The 20,547-nt window shown below is 36.3% G+C and overlaps 1 protein-coding gene across 1 annotated transcript in view; it reads left to right on the top strand.

The window, feature by feature from the left end:
• SLC2A9 (solute carrier family 2 member 9) overlaps positions 1-20,547 on the top strand; it is a 47,043-nt gene that overhangs the window by 21,388 nt on the left and 5,108 nt on the right. Inside the window, exon 6 of the mRNA XM_010710437.3 lies at positions 11,478-11,605. Within this exon, the coding sequence (XP_010708739.1) occupies positions 11,478-11,605 (128 nt within the window). The remainder of the gene's footprint in view (positions 1-11,477; positions 11,606-20,547) is intronic.

The following is a 20,547-nucleotide window of genomic DNA, read 5'->3' on the forward strand; positions in this document are numbered from 1 at the left end:
CAGAGATATATAAGTATAGCGTAATATGTACCTTAAATTGTCTCAGTTGAAGATTTTCTGAGGGATCTCTAGCCCTGTCCCCTGCCCTGTCGTTCCTCTCCATTGCAGCAGACAGCCATCCATCCAACACAAGTTGCCCTATGGGTGCCATTTCAGTCACCAAGCTGCCAGCAATCAGAGCCCGCCATATTAATGCAGAGTGCCATTTCTTTAATTTATGTGGGCTGCGAAACACAGCAACAGGAGATCTGATTTACCAATCCCTTTCCATTTAGCGATGGAAAAAGCTACTGCCTACACTTGAGGAAGGAGAATTTTCAACTACTGCTACTAAATCAAGGAGATAAAAGAATCAGAATTTGAAGGGATTCACATAATAACTTGCCTTTTGATTGCTTTCAACAAACAGAGTTTTTGAGCTGTTAAGGAAAAAATATAACAGAATTGCTTTCAACATGGTTGCATCACCACTGAATTTTGGGGAGGGTAAAATTACGTGTCCCTTGATTATATTAAAGACAGTGTCTTTCAACACATATTTGGGATATTTGTTTTGCTTGAAAACTTTTTTCTATAGAGATCAGTGTAAAGTAAGCATGTACTTTTTAACAGTTCTATTACATAAGTAATTTAAATCTTTACAATTAGTGGAATTTCTGAAGTAAAATGATCCTCTAGTATTCTTAAGGTAACTATCTGTTGGAATTGCTGAAGATGATGCATAGAGTTCTTAGCAGCAGGCAAATTTATTAACTTCCTCCCTTTAACAATAGATTTAAAAATTATTTTAATTGAAGCCTTCAAAAAAAGAACACTTTGACACTTGAGAGCACTCCTTTTACCTGAACTAGCAGGCTTGCCTGAATGATAGCTAATTACATGCTGATGGCTCACAACTCCAAATCTTAAGAAGTTTACTGCTGAAAAAATGCATCCATGTGCTCTAGGGCTTCATGAAAAAAAACTGATTTATTCAAATATTGCGTAAGTAATTTATGTACATGATTCAGATTAGTGGGGAGTTGAAATGAAAAGCCTAGTAAAAAATACTGAAGGCTTTAAAATTCATGATTTACAAGCTGTATAGGTATTTAATCAAAAAGCCTTTTTCTTCTGTGAGTTAGTATAAAATATTTATATTTACAAAAGTGAAAATAAATATGCAGAACGGCAGATATAGAACTGCTGTTAGTACTAGTAAATGCAAGACAATAAAAATATTTCATTTTCCTCCTGAGCAGGTGCAATGCACACAAAAGGAAAGTACTTAGTTCATTTCATCTACTTTCTGCTAAGCTCCATGGCCAACATTTAAATGCAAATGTTCACTAGTTTTGAGAAAGAATGAGAAGTTGCTAGAGGGATCAGACAGTGGGTCTTAATAGCCAGACCAAAATACTGAAGGTTACAGCAGTGGAATCTTTCAGGGGAAAAAAATAGTTCAGAAGGTCAAATGAATGATCAAAGATTATATTAAACATAGCTTGATAGTGTGTATTTGAAAAAGCAAGCAGTTTTTCCTTTGGAATCTCCAGATGCTATCTGTCCTGCATCGGAAACTCCACTTTTGTGGGGAACATTCAGTTTGCTGAAAACAGCTATCCTGGCTTTGACAACTGGGAGGTGTTTCCTGTCCAGTCACCAAACTGTCTGCTAAGTATTTGTCAAAGCTAGCACTAAATGTACTGCATTATTCATCCCCTTGCTTCCCCTGTAAGGGGAATTCATGTCTAAGGAAAGGAAACTTTTAGTTCTGCTGATGTTCTTCCATTCTGTTGAAAAAAATAAATCATACTCTAACGTATGTATACAACTAAAGGTTGGGGCTCATATGAACACATAAACTGCTACACAGTGTTAGACCACAGCTTTATGTGCATTGTTGCCTTGTAATACCAGCTGTAGATGCTTCAAGGGAAACATGAGAACAGGTCCCTTCTTTCCCCAGAATGCATCCAACAGAGGTTGGGAGTTTTCTTGGGGACAAGGCTGAATCTGGATCCACATCTTTAGGATCCAGACACTGATTTGCTTTGTAGGGCTTAAACTCAACTTGTTAAGCATAAGAAGGTTATTATTTACCCTGGATACAAAAAGTATAGATATTATTGATAAGGCTTCAGCAGTACAAAGATACTATTGATAAGGCTTCAGCAGTACAAAGAGGTGTGTGAACATTTATCACGTCTTAAAGACATGTTATTTATACCTCAGTTGTTTTATCACACCTGGAACTATCTTGACATTTTTTTGCATTTATTTGCTTTCATCCAGCAATCCAAATGGTACAGCAGTTGACATTGCCTGTGTAGCTCTGTTCACCTTTTTAAGGTGTATTACCGCTAACATTAGGATCATAAAGCTGTAGTCAACTGCTGCGTAATTTCAAAAGTGGAGTTTGAAATGTTCTAGGACTATTAGGCTTGGGTTAGCAATGTGAGGCACTAGCTGAAAAAAAAGTAAAGGTTTTGTTTGACCATTTAAGTTTTGTCCAGATCTTTTCAGTTTTTAAGATGCTCTTCTTTCTACTTCATCAGACAGCTTTAAATCTCTCAGTGCAGCAAAACTGTTATTGTCATTCTTCGAGTTGACACTTGAAAAGCCATCTGTAGGCTCTATTCATTTGACTTTCTGTGTGAAAGTTGAAAATATCTGTTGAAAACAGATATTGCTATTTGCTATTGGGCACAGTAACTGCATGTCTACTACTCTTCACAAACTTTCTAGTCAGAAACAGTAGCAGCTGTAGCAACAGCTGAATTATTTAATTGGTGATGTTTGAGACACCACATCCTAAAGACTTCAACATTTCCCAGAAAACATAAACAGTGAAAACAGTCTGTTACTCATCTTAAACAGGAGGAACAAGGAGAGACTCTTCTGCCCCAACTTCTCTGATTATGCACAGCTTTCTAACTCTTGGGATCCTTCAGGAGGAAGACAGCTTTACAATGGCATAATTGTGTATGAATACTCTGTTTGTTAAAACATTTCATGAGAAAAGCCTGACATGCCATCCTGAGTTTTTGAGTTTGTTTTAGCTTGCACAGGTTCACAACAACCAGCATTTTGTGCTAATAGGCCATTATCTTGAATTCATCGCAGATAAATCATGCCTGATGTCTCTCTTTTTTTTTTTCTCCAGTAGATTATTACAGAAGCCAAAAACCTCAACTTGATAGGGCTTTTTTCTTTTTTGTCCTGTATCTAGAACTGACCACACCTATGAGTCTTTATTTCAGGCATTTCCTTGGTACTACTGTCCCTACATTGAATGAAAACATGACAGTTCTCTACATTTATTAAAGTAAAAACTCCTTTTCTAAAGATCATTTAAAAAAAATAAATTTATAGTAACAGAAGTAATTTTAATCAGGATCTGATTATCATTTTAATGATAGTGAGCATAATTATAGAATGAATAATATCATAAAGACTTTTAGTCATAGCTTAATAAAGAATTTTATTTCTTCATGTTCAAACAGAAGAATAGGAAGTCAGGCTATAATTAAGATTCTGATATGATAAATGTGTCTGAAAATACAACAGATGTTTAAAAGACTATTTACAGGCAGCTAAAAGTTGAGTGTATTTTTGAATTGTATTTTTTTAGTAGTTACGGAGAATTATTATGGTGAAGAAAAAAGAAGTATTGCTAGTACTGCAGTAGAAATGTAATGTTGATCTTCATTTTCCAAGTGTTCCATGATAAATACTGCACTTAGTTCTAGGCTTTCACATCATGAAAAAATAACACAAGAAAACCATCATGAATGTGCAAAAATGACCCTGAACAAAGTGAAAGTGTTAGCAAAACACCAAAAAAATTATGTATTTGGATTTGTGCATCAGTTGGCAGAATGGCTCATGTCTGGACTGCCGGTTCTACTACAATAAAAAAGAAAAAATTGGCTCTACAAAAACAAGAAATAAGCAAACAAAAAAACCCCATCAACTACTGCTTAATAGAAATTAAGATCAAGAAGACTATATGATCATCTAGCCTGTTTTCATGTGTATTACCACTCACTACATTTCATTCAGTCTCTAAAGCTTTTCCAGTAGAACAGGAACATCAATTTGTTAAAAGTACCCAAGACCAAAGTAACAACAAATATTTGATATGAAAGAGGTATCTTTAGATAATACTAAAATATAAACCTACAAAAGGAGCAGGAAAAAATTCGTAAAGATCCTCTACTCAGTGTTGAGAATGAGGTGCACTGGGCCAGTACAGGCAGATAGGTCTTCATGACTGATTGTTCTTACCACGGTGCAATAATATGCAGTGAAAAATGGCTCATATTGAGCATATTCAGATATCTTCAGATTGGGAAGACCTGAATCTAATAAACTAGAATAGTAGAGAAATTGTCTAGTTGAATCATTTTGGTAAATGACTATATGACAAAGCACTGTTTTTTTGTGTCTGCCTGGATTTGCATAGTTCTGGGTTGCATTATTTATAGATTACTTTGCTTTAATTTTCACCAGATACTTGTATAAGTTGGAGGGAGATTTTTCAAGATGTGTTGCTGTGCATCAGTTTCAAATACAGTTCATCTTTGCAGACTGGAGACTTCATTTAGGAAATTAGGACTAAACAATTGTTAGAAACAATGTAGGTAAGGGATGAGTGTAAAATGGAATAGATAATCAATCATGAGCAAATCTGCGAAAAGCAAAATGCAGAAGTTAAGTTTTGATGCTGTGACAAAGCTGGATTGGGTGGACTGTGCTAAAAAGGGTGATAAAATTGACTGACTGATGAGGAAGATGACAATAGGAGTGGTATTTGGACTTATGAAGTTGAATGCAGTGGTAAGGCACACCAGGTAGAAATAGCTAAGGATAATGGAAACAAGCTGTGATGACTTGCATATAACTGGAACATTTATGAATGAACTAATAACAGATAGTGGACATTTTGTGCTGGAAGTGCAAGCAGACTCAGAGGTGAGCATTAGGCTTAAATGAGGTAGAGAACAGTGTAAAAAACTGCATTCTGCTCTTGGTTTTCAGGTCTAGGTTTCATTAAAAAGATCATACTGTTAAAACTGACTGAGTTCAGAGTATTTGGGAAATAGGGAAAAGGAAAAGCTATGAAAAATTAGTACTTGGGCTTCCAAGAGCAGAGCTGCATTTAAAAGAAGATATAACTCAAGTAAAGGAAACTGTCTTAAAAAGATTGAACTTACTAGGTCTCTTCAATTATGTAGTATGCTTTTTGCCTTCATTAAACAATTTTTCAGATAAAAATGATTCAGTAGTGCATTAATTGTTATTCAAGAGGAGGAGAACTTCACTGAAGAAGAAATTATCAGATAGTTCAGATAAGGGAATACTTAGGTCGTTTGCACTGAAAAATTACATGGAACATCTACTTTAAAAATAATTACCAAACTGAACATAGAAGGAATATTATGTTGTTTCGGTTTGTCAATGGCCTTACTGCTGTATGTCATACATGTTAGTGTCAATAATTGAGATCTGAGATTTTCTTTTAACCAATGATGTTGTAGCAGAGTATATCAATATGTTCCCGTGTCATACTTGGTTGCTTTGTTACTTTAATTGATATAATGTGATGTGGTTTACCTTGCACCAGCAAAGATCCAAATGCCTCCAGGACTGATTTTTCTACAGGCTGTTGGAATAGCAAATTTATAGATGCTAAACCAAACGTTAGTTATTAAACACAAAAGCCTTTTCCACACAACATTATATTAAAAGCAAGAATGTTAATAAGTGTGAGGTACTTGTTACTATATTATTAGTTTTGCCAGATTCTGTATTTTTTATGTTTTCTAATTTGGTGCTATGGTTTGCACTGCTGGTTTGTCTTAGACTGATGAAGCTTTAAACATCCTTTGTTCAAGTGGCCTTTAATCCAAAGCAGAAGAGCTCCAGCTCTTCAGATGGTACAAATTAATGTTGTTAACCATCTATACTGTTTTATACAATCCAAGTGCCTGTTTTCCTTAACTCTGTAGTAGATCAATAGTTCTCCTGTGGAGAGCTGGGGACATTTAAGAGAGACTGTAGCATGAAGCTGTGACTCAGCCCACCCCTATCACACATTCTGCTCCCAGTTCTCTAATCGGGGTTAGCTAGCAAGACAGTTGTCCTGTCTGAAAATGTAACACCTTTCTTGGGAAGGAGGGGTATATTGTTCCACCAAGTAGAATGTGCAATTTAAAATAATCTGGCAGCTACACAGAATCTCTGTGAGAACCAATATATACTATCTATAGGCTCACAGAGACAGAAAGCACTTGCTGGTTGTGCTGGGTGCCTCACCAGCAGATCTCCTATAGTGTATTTTTCAGGTGCATCTGTTTGTTTGGGTTTTTGGTTTTTTTGGCAGCTAAGGCTTGCGTACAGGCTAACATCCTTTTGCTGTCTCTCTGAAGAATATTGGGTTTCTTTGCCAGCAGCTTTCCTCTAGGAGTTTCATCTCACTTCCATTGCCTCTCCCCCACAGCTGTCCTCCAGAATTGTCTTCTCTCAGTTGAACTGCACACGCTGAAGCCTGTCATTGAGCTATTATTCTGGTTTCCAGCCCTATTAGGTTATATCAGTCCTTGCCTTGTGATCAAAAGCTGTTTGGCTTGATCTGATCTAGAGCTACACAGACATCTTTTAGCAAAACAGAATATTGTTGCAAAGTGCTTGCCTGCTCTGCAAAAACATCTCATCTTGAAGACTCCTCCTCTCATAGTGCAGGGCTGGAAGATCTGGCAGGTTTTGCCCTAATCAGGCTTTCCAGGATTTCCAAGCCCTCCTTTTGGGAAGGCATTCAGCTGTCTCTCGAGCTGTGGAGCTGGAAACCCCACAGTTTTTGTGGAGCTGCCAGCTGGGGCTGAACACATGGAGCTGTGTCTTGAGCCTGAGCTAAGAGATGAGCAGGGAACTTGGAATTCCTTTCTCTTCCCTGCCTTGTAGGATGCCGTTTCCATTGCCTCTAGAAGCAGTTTACCAATCTAATAAATCTCTCTGACCTGTACTAGGCAGTTATTCTCTCAACAGTCTTATTTCATAAATCATGTATATAACTAGGACCAACTACCAGTTAGGTACTGGATAGAAACAAAATTAGGATCTCCGTATTTCCTTCAATTTTCATGCTTTCTGCATTTAGATGTTTGTGCTGAAACAAGTAACTTTTGCTAATCAGTATTTTTTTGTAACTGCTTACTGAACAAACAGTCAATATGTGCATTTAATATTTTGAAAGGAAAACGTATTGATATTCATGCAAATCTAAATAACTTGTACAGCAAGAATATTATTTCTGTTCTATCATTCCAATTTCATACATAAAAGTCCATTGGTTTGAGACTCTAGATGTTTGCCATCAAGTGGCATTGAATCTATGTGTAACTGCACTAATTATGGAAGAAAATGAATAAAATACACAGATATAAATGTTTTGGTGCACATCAAATTCTGTCATACAGGCTTAATCTAGTTTCATTAAGCAGATCATTGGTATACAAGGCCTGCAGTAGCAATGTGCAATTTCCAATAGAAGTACCATGTTAATAGGTGGAACAATCTTTAGTGGCACTGTAATATGTCAAGAGCTTCCATTATGTTCACTGTAATGCTGAAAACAGGAATGTATTAGAAATGAATTGCTATAAGTATCGTGGTCAATGCATTACCTCTCTAAGTTAATGTTCAGAACATTCTTACAGGAAATCATAATATATGTTTTCATTTTTTGATCAGTGCTAAAATAAAGCTGTTCCACTGAAAAATGCTTGGAAATTCTCCTAATGTAAACACTATTTCCAGATTCCTCACCCATGAGGAAGAATATTAGTTAGCTTTATGGTGAAACCATTTTACCCAAATTCAAGCTTATGAGGCTGCAAAACTCATGACAAAATTTTTAAAGACTGTTTCAAAAAGACACTGGATTGGTTAGACTGCATTTGGCTCTGGTTTCCAAGCAACATTGAGCAGCAGCCAGCATGAACCAATTAATTCATTGGGTATCTTACACTGAAACTAACTGTAAGGAGCGGTTGGTAAGATGCCATATTGTTGTGATGACTCAACCACTCAAAAACTGTGTGGAAAATCCTGAGATTCTGTAAAGATAGAAAATGAGGATCAAACCTGCATCAGAGACAGTAGTGACATATTCTACAAAATGGCTTGACCAGTTCAAAGCATATTGCAGCTTTCTTCCAAGTCATGCACTCTTCTCAAAGAGACCAAGTTAAGGAGAAAAGAGATCTTTAAGTAGCTCTGCACCTTGAAATGGCTGGTGATGGGTGGATGCCTGGGGTTATGAATTTAGCTGGTTTCAGGTGCCTTCACTGTTAGCATCTTAAGGATTTACATTTTTCCTTCAGCTTATCCTAATTTATCTACTCGTTTCACTTCATTAAGGAGTGAAATGGTTCTTGGTAGGCTTTCATATCCCCTACTCTAGGTCCCAGTAAGGTCAAGTTTCTGCTCTTCCTGGCATGTAGCAATATACAGCTATGATACACTTTCATTGACTTTTTCATTTGTCTTTAGGTCTGTCCTGTTTTTCAGTTAATTCACCAATTACTTTTCAGGCTCCTTGATTGTTTCATATATTTCTCTTAAGTCATCCTTCTATATAAACTGGCTTTCTCTGCTTTGTGAGCTGTGGAAATTCTTGTCTATGTCATGAGAAAGTCTGAGGATTTGCTCTGCCTGTGGGTTGTGCACCTTTCCTCTTTCTATGCTGTAGACATTTGAGAGCTCCAAGGAACTGCTAAATTATTTTTTATTAGACTTTTCAATATGCTAATTTTACCATCATGAGTATAATTGATTAATTTTCAAATTAGATTGAAGAGCTTTTGTGATAAGTAGGACTTATAATAATCTGCAGTGATGATTAATATGTATCTAGATACTACTATCTGAATTTCAAGGAACCTTTTTTTACTAACAATGCTTATGCATTTTCATTTCCACAACATTTATTCTTTCTGATATGTTTCTGTCCTGAACTTTTTTTTTTCATTTTTGCCTTTGGCTTTTTTCCTCTCTTGTACAATGTGTATTTTCTCAAATGGATCTAGAACATCATTTTTATTATACTGACAAGAACGGTAACACTTCTCAAGACTGTCCTACAGCAAAGGCATGACAGAATAAATGATCATAAATAAATAACTTCCATGGTTTCTATGTATCCAGTCATTCAGTTCTTCTCCACGAGAGGCAGGTGCTCTGCAAACCACTGCCTCGTGACATTTGAGACCTAAAACAGATACTGGCAGGACAGATGTGATTGTTATTTTGCCTGCCATAGTATGGGATTTGAACCCCAATCCCAAGTACATGACAAAATAGGCACTGTAAACCACAGAGGACTGATAGATCGTCATTACCTGAATTTCAGTGAGTTATGCCCGTTTGGCTGTTTGTTCTACACAAAGTACTATTGGCAGTGGTCACTCTTTTGGTCGAAGAATTTGGATACTACTTGTGACTTGTGGAAAGACTTTAAACTGGGGCATGGATGACCCAAACACTTAGTATTTCTGTTTCCTATTATAAAATAGGAATAATTATTTATTTGCTCTGTATTTTTTTTATGTGTAATTTATACTGACAGTCTTTGGGAAAGTTGAGTTTGCTACAGTCGTAAATATATTCTCACAAAAAGTCATACTAGTTGATAATGGAGTGCTGCCTACTACTAATTTAGCCTTTTTCTGCATTACTTTGCCTTCCTTTTATGCGCATGATCGTGGTCTCTGAAAGATCTGAAATGGAGGAATATCTGACAATGTGTCAACTGCATATCCTGTTCTATATTTACAAGTCACTATCTCATACTTGGTAGAACAGTTTCTAGTGTACGTGTTTAAGTGCAGTGGCTCTGAACACAAGGGGCTGCATGACAATGCATCACCATACAGCACTTACATATGTTCACAGCTGTCCTTTGGGAAGGGAATATGCAGTCTGCATTCAAAGAGTAAAACAAAATATAAACACACAGATGAAACAAAAACATGTAAGAGGAAGACCCAGTGCGTGTACAAAGTCTTCTACAATGTTTTCACTTTAATTTATGTGTATTTTGGAAAAAGGATTGTCGTAGGGGTTTTTGAGAGAAAATATGTCCTGATCAACCTGATTTTTCTGAAATTAACCTGATTTTAATTGTTTATATTAACTTGTTAAAGTGTCTAGAACAGCAAAAGGAATTACATAAGGGATGACTAATGGATCTTAGGGAACAGATTCTTTAGCAGGGTCTGTGGTCACAGAACAAGGGGGAAATGGAAATGGTTTCAAACTCTAAGAGGGAGATTTAGGTTAGGTATAAGGAAAAGGTATTTTACAGTGAGGGTGGTGAAACACTGGAGCAGCTTGCCCAGAGAGATGTGGTTGATGTCCTGTCCCTGGAGACTTTCAAGGGGAGATTGGATAACGCCCTGGGTGACCTGATTTGGCTGTGGTGTCCCTGTTCATTGCAGGGGAGTTGAACTACATGGCCTTTAGAGGTCCCTTCCAACTCTAAGGATTCTATGATCTTATCTAATAAGCTAAGTGGTAATGCAGAAAATGAGGCATAATAACAAAGGCAGACATGAAGTTCTTGCATTAGGAATTGGTAGCAACAGATTACTGAAAACATGACTAATGTCATGAGATTAACTTTTTTCTAAACTGCTACAAAATAATCCTGCAAGCAAATGTGTCTAATTAACTGTAATAAGTATCCAATCAGCAATTACAATTCATGTTTTATTCTGTGAAAACAGAGATATTTCTACAGAAATATGCTACTAAAAATGAAAGAAGCCAAAGAAAAATCGGGACTAGACAGCCATTCCCCAAGGGTTATTGTCGGCCCAACAACATGTCAGTGCTGTGCAAAATAGCCCACTGTCTAAGTGGAAGGAAACGCGAGTGACAAATGTACTATTCAGCAGAGCTTGGTATTATGGAGGTCAGAGTCCTTGGGTGATGGGAGGAATAGACCTTGCCAGAAGTGCCAACTAGTAAAGGAACGTGTTAAATAAACATCAATGAAAAATGTGCCTACAGAATAGCAAATGTTTTGCTTTTTTATTACTGAAATTAAGTGGGCAGTAACTATCAAAAAATACTATTTAATCTCTTCAGAGCTATCTTTCTAGTTTTTAATGCCTAAAAGTATTTTGGAATATTTCTCAAATTTCAGAATTTCAAGCATGTTAGTAGAAATGGTGATTCTTATTTTAATAACCAGCTCATCACGTGGCACTCTGGAAGTTGTGTGAATTCTCTGTTTCTTGTCACTAAGATGCAGTGGCATTAAACATCAAAATGTCACATTCCTTTAAAACATGGTTTTGATAAATCATATTATCTGCTCAGAAATGCTTGCTGCTGAAATGTGCAACACAGAGTGTGTTTGCCTCTGTTATTAAAGAAGCTGTTGGCAGAGGACGTTACTAAAACCAGAACCTTCTTGGACCCTGTTCCAGGTGGAATCCCGTTTGTCCTCACAGGAGAGTTTTTCCAGCAGTCTCAGAGGCCGGCCGCATTCATGGTAGCTGGGACAGTCAACTGGCTCTCCAACTTTGCAGTTGGACTGCTCTTCCCTTTCATTCAGGTACTCGACATGCTTGATCCTTGATGCGCTACAGTTGTTACACTGTTAGTAATTTTCTGGTAATAGCAAATGTCTTTTCATTGAACTGAATGAAATTCCTACTATGCTTATGATGCATTTTAATTGTGCTACTTATATCTCATCCGAATGTTTCAAGAAAAATTGTCCTGTGGAAAAAATTAATAGCAGTGTAGCAGTGAACAACCCTAAGTGGCAAATTACCAACAGGAGTGCTATAGCAATGCAATCTGATGTGATGGCTGTGTCCATAAGTCACATTGTCCTTGTCGTCTGCAGCCATAATGACATCCATCTTTGGGTTTATCCTATGCTTTGAGAATTCTTATTTGGTGAATAAAGAGTCTCATTGTGAATAAATACAAAGAAGGTGTTGCTGCTGTTTGTGACTTCTTAAAACTGAAAATTATATGACACACTGTTATATGCAGTACTGTGCACCAGTATTTGCAGGTACTGTAAAATTGTATCTTACTCTAAGCCTGTATAAGTTAACTATCATTTGAGAGTGAAACTGCTTTAATTAAGTAGTTCTGTTGGAAATTATCTGTCTGAAAGAATTTATGGGAGAACTTGAAAGAATTATAAAATCTGACCCTTGGTCTACATTTGACACAATTTAAAATTTCTTTTAAAAGGAAAATGGCTTTAATCATTTTGATGACTTGGATCACCTTCAAAAGTTAACATGAGTATAAATGCTGTCATTCTTCCAAACTTGCTACTGTTAACATTAACTTCAATTCCACCACTCTGAGCTGTAGTGTTAAGGTTTGTTTTAATGCTTAGTGAAATCTGTGAGTGTTCTCCACCAGTTTTTTTAGCTCAGACAACGGACTTGATGGTTCAGACTTTTCAGGTGTGATATTCAAAAGCAGGTAGAGTTGTCATTAATTTCCCACTGAGGTCATTGGAACATCTACCAAATTCAGCAGAGAAACAATTAGACAAATCCGATGTGTTTTTGAAAACTTCACCTTAGTCATCAGCATCAACATGAATTTATTCAGCTCAGGATTCTCCCTGTAATATAACCTTTTTGTTCTGCTAGCCCCCTCAATAGGTCTCCTATTTAAAAAGAACCTCGGTAAATACAAATATAAAGGCAAACTGTATTTTCTATTTCTTTCACATGCACGTTAATGCTTTGTGAGTGTTTTAATATGTATTCATATGAAGTTTGCTATTGCCTTGGGAAATCTACGATTTTGCATGGTATAAAATTCCCTTTATGTGTTTACAGGATTACCAGTTCAGTTTTAATGAAGAAAATTATGTTTCCCTATTACAGAAATTTTGGCTTTTAAGAAGTAATTTTAAAAAGGCACCTAAAGATGTTCACATCTTTATACATCTGTGTTTCTGTCTTTCCATGATTTTATTGACGTTGAAGCCTTCGTAAGAGGAAGCATCTCATTAATTGTATGCAGCAAGTGGCTCTACTTTTTCAACTTTTTTTTTTCTTTTTTACATCAGTAGCCGCTACTGTAGTTTATGGTGGCAGAATCCCAAATCCAAAGCAGTGAGCTGACAACAGCAATTGTTCCTTCCCTGCTAATTATGAGGGAATCGTAGGAATAACATAATGATGCTTTGAGTTGCATAATCTTGAAAAATGTAGAGAATTAGAAGAGAAAACAGGAAACATGGCAATTATGTGAAAGAAAGCAAAACTAAAACAATTCCACCTGGAAAAAAAATGTGAGGTAGGAAAGACTGACTGTGAATGGTAGACAGAGAAAAGATCGGTTATTTTCTTTATGTCAAAAAGATCAGAAGGTGTTAAACTTCTCTGACTTATCAGAGGAAACCCTATGAATTTCATAACAACTTGAGCAGGAAAATTTTGAGGGATCTCTAACCTGAAGGCCTTCAAGGTTATATTAGTCATCCTTCTGCAAGCTTATTGCTGCTTAATATATTCTCTCTTTTATGGATAATGAAAGGAAACAGAATTCCCTGTGGCAGTAGTGATTCATTGCAAAAAAAACAAAACCAAAACCAAAACCAACAAACAAACAAACAAAAAAATCAACAAACCTGACCAGAGGAACTCGTGCATTCTTTTTTTGTCTTAAACTACCAGCATTCAAACTGACCGATTGACTTTTGCATCTCTATTCTCTAATTGCACTAGTGTGTGTTTTGTGTTTGCAATTCTGAATTATTGCTGAAGGTTTGATGTAGCTTTCAAATTTATCAGTTAGTTATACAGTGATAAATATAAAATTGCATCTATTTCTATATTAAATTTAACTGGTTTCACCCTCCACCTATCAGATGCTTTGTTGCAAATTGTTTAATCTTCTGCTGAACAGAAGAGAGTGAAGGTTTAATAGGTATTTAACTGTTGACTGAAAAGCACAAGTGAATGTATTTCAGTTGTTGACATTTCTGTAAGTTATTCACGAGCCATAAGGAGCTCATCCTTCTGTGTGATATTTATTCTAATCCTTGAGTTAATGAAGAACTTCTTAAACAGAGGAGTGATGGATGGCTAAATAACATAATACAAACATGCTTGCCCATGAGCCTCCTTCTTTCTTTCTCACAGGCACATCTATAAACAGAAACTATTTCCCAGACACTCAGATGAATAAAACCCAAATCTTGTACACGCACAAGTAGATACAGGCACACACTTATTAATGTAACCAGACTCAAATTTATTACTTGTGGGCATTTTTTGGCATCACCTCTCTAAATCTGCAGTTCTATTTTGTGCTGCTGGATAGAAAATCTGAGATCTTTCCTGACTTCTCTGGAGGCTGTTCAAGAATATGTTGTAAAGAATGAGTGATAGCTGGTAGGAATAACTATGCTAAGGAGGTCTGGATAGTGAAGGACAGGGCAACATAGTAAATAAGAAATCTGAGTGTTTATGTGTGTGGAAATAGATGCGATGAGCTGAAGCTAGCAGATGGGACAACAAGCTACAGCAGAAGAAAAATGCTTGAAAGGCTCTAGTAGTTTTCAGCAAGTGTTCACCTGTTGCTCTTCAAAAAGGATTGCAGTAGCAGCCTTCTGAACCAAGATAGGTCAGCAGCACATTAAATCACATGTTATCTAGGGAAAGTTGTTGTTTTTCTAAAGCATTGTAAAAATACATAGAATTACTAAGAATTAGCAGTTAATTTCAGGACATGACAACTGACTATGCTCTTTTCATAATGTTCTGATGCATCCTAATTTCATTTTTCAGTTTCTTCTCTTTGAATGTTGTGGGGCATTTAAAGACTACATGGTAAAGCAATATTCTGCTGAAGAAGTTTTCTGTCATAATAATTTCCCATTCTAGAAGAAAGACTGCAGAGTTTGTTTTTTAAGGTGCTAAGGTCATGGTATATATGGAGTGCATATTCAAAAAATACTCATTAAAATATCTCTGTGTATTTTATTGAAATTGGAATCTTTCAATGGATATACTAATTTACACTGTAGAACACACTTTCTTTTCCCAGTAACACAGTGGAAACAGAAGTAAGCCAGAGGGGAATGAAAGAAAACCGTCGTTTTTATCTGCCATGAATGTACTTGATGTTTCCTACTTGATTCTGTTAATACCCCATGCTAACTGCTTTGTAATGAGTATGTTAAAGGACTAAAGATAAGGAGATGGGGGAAGAGGAGTCACCAGGGATCACAGAGGAGTATTCAGATGTGCTTACAACTCCACTAGGTGCAAAGCTGACTGCTCCTCAGTTGTGTTTGGCTTTTGCCTGTGGTACTGTGGGGCTGCGTGCCTACAGCAAGGAAAGATAGATTTTGAAATCTTTAGAAATGCTGGGGAAGCAACTGATGGAGGTCTTCAAATCTCTTCACATGGTTGTACTAGGAAATGATGTAGATTCCTGTCTAAATGACAAAGAAGAACTTTGCTGCTGCTGCAGCTGCCTAGAAAAAAGAAAGAGAACTTGAATGGGATTCATTTACCATTTTTCCATCTTTTCCATCTTTCCAGGCCTACATACAGTCCTTGAGGACTGCAGTGATTTTTCCCCTTTTACTTCTGCCCCAAGAGAAGCTTGCATTATCTCAAAATAGATAACATTTCTCATTCTCTTGCAGCATTTTTGCAGCAACTCTGTGGCAATACTTCTACAAGCTGCCATTTGATTGAGAAATAGCATAAAATATCTCATTTTTTAGGGACTAATAAAATCATTGTTCAGTTTGAGTATTTTGTCTGGTTATAAAAAACATTGTTTTTACAAAGTCGTGATATTTGTGTTTGTCTACCACCTTGTACTTTTTTGTGCTGTTTCTTTGTAACTGTAGATTGAGGCATGTTGATAAGCAAATATATGTTGTGTTGTAGATCTGAGAGATGAACGCTCACACCTTATCAAAGGCTTGCATATAAGACTTAGATTATAGTTGAGTGCTTATACTTCAGGTTGGAGAAACAAGCAACTGTCAGATACTGTCAGAAACAACCTCTGCAGCTCCTTTCTGGCTCACTGGCAATGGAAAGGGCTGTGCTTTTTTTACTGTGGATAAGTCACTAGATGTGGGGCAGGCTTCAGTAAAAAATGAGAAACTGATCATCTGGTGTAGGATGTCAGGGCTGGTGCTCCAGATGCTGATGCTGAAAGGCAGAGGCAACTACTGAGGTGACAGGAGAGTAAAGCAAATGGCAGTGTGGAAGGTCATTTTCCTGAAAGAGTGAACGTTTTTACTAGCTGGCTTTTTAAGCACAGGATTCAAAGACGGTACTGTTTAAATTTTCATATTTATTCTTCACATGTAGGCTTTTACTTATTATATTAGAAAAGAGAGATCTGAAAGAGACAAAGTACAAATTATCACTAGCTTGAGACTGAGTAAACTTCAAATTTATTTTATTTTTACACTGAACACAGTGTCTTGAAAAAACGTCATGGCTTGATATGTGATCCAGATGGGGCTCAGTGTAATACGGAGTACTGCTGTCACACAGCTTGTTCAGATTGCTTTCTACTGTGATACAGAGACCTATATCTGTGTTTATTTTCCCCCTTTCAGAAGCTAATTTATTTCCCTCAGTGAAGTAATACTGATGAGTTCTTACTGGAGGATCTTCTGAACTTCTGCTCTTTTTCTTCCTTATTTTTACACTGGAGATTTCTATTCATTTATCTAGAAAGATTTTCCTAGCTGTGTAATAATTTATATTGACTTTTTCTGTTAAGAAGTACAAAAATTTCAATAACAAATGTATACACAGATAAGTCCATATGCAGGTTCTCTCTGTCAAGTTATTTTAAGCTATTTTATATCTGACATGCAAACTACAGTATATGCATCCATGGGGAAGTGGCTGAAGTACCCCTCAAAGACAAGAAAATGAAATGTAGGCTATTAGGAGGTTAATGAGAAAAAAAATGCTCTTAATTAGAAGCAAGCTGCTGCAAGTATAGAATACAAAGATCTGTTATCATTATGAGGAGGTAATAAATGTATGAGAGTTTGGGATGAAATTGAAGTACGTGACTTTGAAAATTGCTCTATTTTTTACTTAATGAAATATATTTAATGTAGGAGCTCTGTCATTCTTCATTGTCCTGCACCTTCAATGGAACTTTAAATTACGTCTGAATCTCAAGGACAAGGGGTAAAGGACACAAATTCTCTCAACCATTTGCTTTCATTCAAACATGAATTTGAACAAGAGCAAGTAAAGTCAAACATCCACATGAATAACTGTTTTGCTGACGACTTTTTTAATACGGCATCAAACCATTATTATTTGATAATTATCTCAAATATCCAATTTGACTGCTACTGACTCTAATCTTCATGGTAACCACCAAATGCAAGCATCCATCGCCAGTGCCAAACATGCAGTGACATTTCAAGTTGAGAATTTAGAGACTGGAAAGGCAAAGGGGTTCATTTGCCTTCCACTTAAAGTTTTGATGGCACTGAAGGAATCTCTCCTGCTTTTTTCAGCCTTGCAGTTGAACTTTTAGGGCAGGTTTTATGTGTTTTCTTGGATTGCCCTCACTCCACTATATTGAAAATTATTTTGTGATTGACTTCAGTGTTATGAAATGCAAAAGCAAATAAGAAAGCAAAAATGGAGAACAGGAAGTCCCTATGTAAGACTCAGCAGCAACTGATGGAGAAATCAGGCGGAGTTCATAAATAAAGACTCAAATGGAAATTGATAGACATAGTATAGATACACATTTGTTTGTTTCTGGATTATGTTTCCAAGACTAGTGAAAGCCTATAAAGGTAGTTCAGTAGGAAGGAATCATGTTGGTATCATATTTGGAAAGAAAATCTGACATTTACTGGGAGTCAGAACTTCTGTTTTAAAAACATTTGTTCGGTAACTTGCTAAATCTGATTTAGAATTTGTTCATTTGTGCATTTCTTTTCTGTATATGCTCAGGAATATAAATTTTCCAAATTTCAATGTAGCAGTTGTGCCTGGAAATTGATTTTTACCATAAAGTGAGTTAAACCAGTAAATAGCTATCTATTGCCTGAGGAGCAAATCTGGGGGATTTTCTTGGTTTGTTTGTTTGTTTTATGAATCCTAGAGATCTTACAATTTTAATTCTAGGATTTCCATTTGCTTCTGTTTACTTTCTAGCTTGGGGGGGGAAAAAAAGCTCTTTTTTTCATCCACTCTGAGCATTTTAGATCACAATGGTAAAAATTAAGTGTTCTTTAGCACTATGTTTAAAGAGAGACTAGACCTATACATTTTGCATAATGCCAATAGCAGCCCTATACAATCTGAGAATATGTTAAACTTTATGTTTAAAAAGATGTTGCTGTGCTGCACTGCCTTATCTATATACCTCAATTACAGAGCTACAAGCCACTGTCTGAGTCAGGTTTGATTTGCTGTGCTGGAGATCTGATTTGGCAGAATTGTTTAAGTGCTTTGACGTTAACTCCTTTTTGTGGTAATCAAATGCATGTCTTAAATGAATAGTTTCCTGATTTCCCACTTTTCAGAGAATACAGAGCCCTGATCAGCTGCTGAAATATAAAGAGGATAAAAAAATGAGTAATTCAAGATTCAAGTAGCAGGACATTTATAGAAACATTGGGTTTTAAATAGCCTCCTTAGAAAGCCAATATGAAAATGGAAGGTGATGAGTTTAAAAGTTTGTTCTTAACTTTAAAATATCCTTAAAAAATTCACTCTAAGTCTACTTTGAAGAAGGTTTAGTAGCCTACTGACTAAGTAGGAATACTCAAGGTGCTCTCTTGAAGAGATGGCAGTGTATCTGACCTCGACTCTGAATGAATAACTATAAGCCTCTCAGGAGATGGGACCCTGGTTATTCAGGAAACCACCTGAAATATTTGGCAACTTTGAACATCTGATGTTTATGCAAGAGGATACAATGAAGAAACAATGGAAAACAGATGGAAATACATGCTTCTATTCCATGTAATTAGTGAAATAATGTTCAAGAGTATAGAAAAATATTTAACTTTTCAAATTTTATCATGTGTGTTATCATTAGTCTTATGTCATTAAGAATGCACATATCAATAGAGGATCTTGAGACCACACCTAGTGGGCTAAGTGCACAGAGTTGCAGAGTATCTGTACTTCATATGGCCACCAAAGGCTTTCATTGAAATTCTCTGTTTTTTACTCCCAATCCAGCCCAACAGACCTCCCTCTCAGTGCAGTAACTCAGTGCTCACACTCTTCCTAGAGCACTGCCCTACCTTCAGCATCTCTTGACAGGAACATCGGATATACTCATCCATTCACTGATTCCTCCCTCTGGCACCAATCAATTCAGAATACATCAGAAAAAGATAAAAATGAATTAAAAATCTAGGCTGAGCTGTATTCCTTTCATACCCCATTAAAGGTTTCTTTTGAGTTAGGATTCAAGATTTGATATTTACCTTCTGCTTTATGCAACACTTCTGTCCTAATTCCTTTACCAGTGTGAATAGCAGATAGAAGATTTCATGATTATAATGGGTAATGTAATTTATATTCTTCTGTTGCAGACATGGATTCAGAAGATACTAGCTGAATTCTGAGTTACAAAGGCTTGTGAACATATTTGTCTTTACTCTGTGTGTAAAACGATAACCTGCTTTAAAGAAGTAGTATGACTAAATACTAACTGATGAGAAAAGTTACAATCATCTTGTGATTGCCCTGTGGTGTTCCTCTCCAGGAATTAGGGCTCCATCCTGCTGAACATGAGTGCAAAGTAATGGTCTTTTCCTACAGAACTCATTTGCAGTATTTATAAGAAGGAATACTTTTTATCTTGTTCTCTGTGAAATTTCATCTGGAGGCCCTTGGGGGCTATATCTAAAAGGAAAAGCAGAAATTAAGGACAGCAAGTTTATTACCAGTAATCGTAAACATATTATGTAAAATAATTGCAAATAAATCGTGCAGTCATGACAGTATTCATTGCAATTAGAAAAGGCTTCAGTTAGCACAAATCAAAGAAGTTAATAAACACTAATTCAAATAATGGTCAGCAAAGAAATAATCAGGAGTGACAAAGTTGGGAGAAAGCTGTGACAGCATTACCAAGATACACAGTGAACTGGTGGTCAGGCTAAGTAAAACTGGGCATTTATGGTTGGTTTGCCTCAAGGAGAAAGTCTAGTTCAATGAACATCTTAAAATGGGAAAAACATAATTCTAGATTGGAACTGTACCATTGCAGTGAACAGTAATTACACATGCAGAGAAGCCAGATGCAAAATTTGGATTTTTTAACATGACAGAATGATTTATGAGGCACTGTAAAGTTATTTTTTCCTGTCTACTAAATTCATTTGCTTCTGCCTCTATATAAGCTTGAAAGACATATCAGTTTCCTTCCCAGAATATTTTTCCTCCTCATCACCCATGCTCACTGGCTTGTGATTGTCAGGTTGTTCAGGAGTTTGTGCTTCTAAGATTTAACAAAAAACGTGTCAATGATTTCAAG

Source organism: Meleagris gallopavo, chromosome 4, assembly GCF_000146605.3.
Source record: "Meleagris gallopavo isolate NT-WF06-2002-E0010 breed Aviagen turkey brand Nicholas breeding stock chromosome 4, Turkey_5.1, whole genome shotgun sequence".
Lineage (NCBI taxonomy): Eukaryota > Metazoa > Chordata > Aves > Galliformes > Phasianidae > Meleagris > Meleagris gallopavo.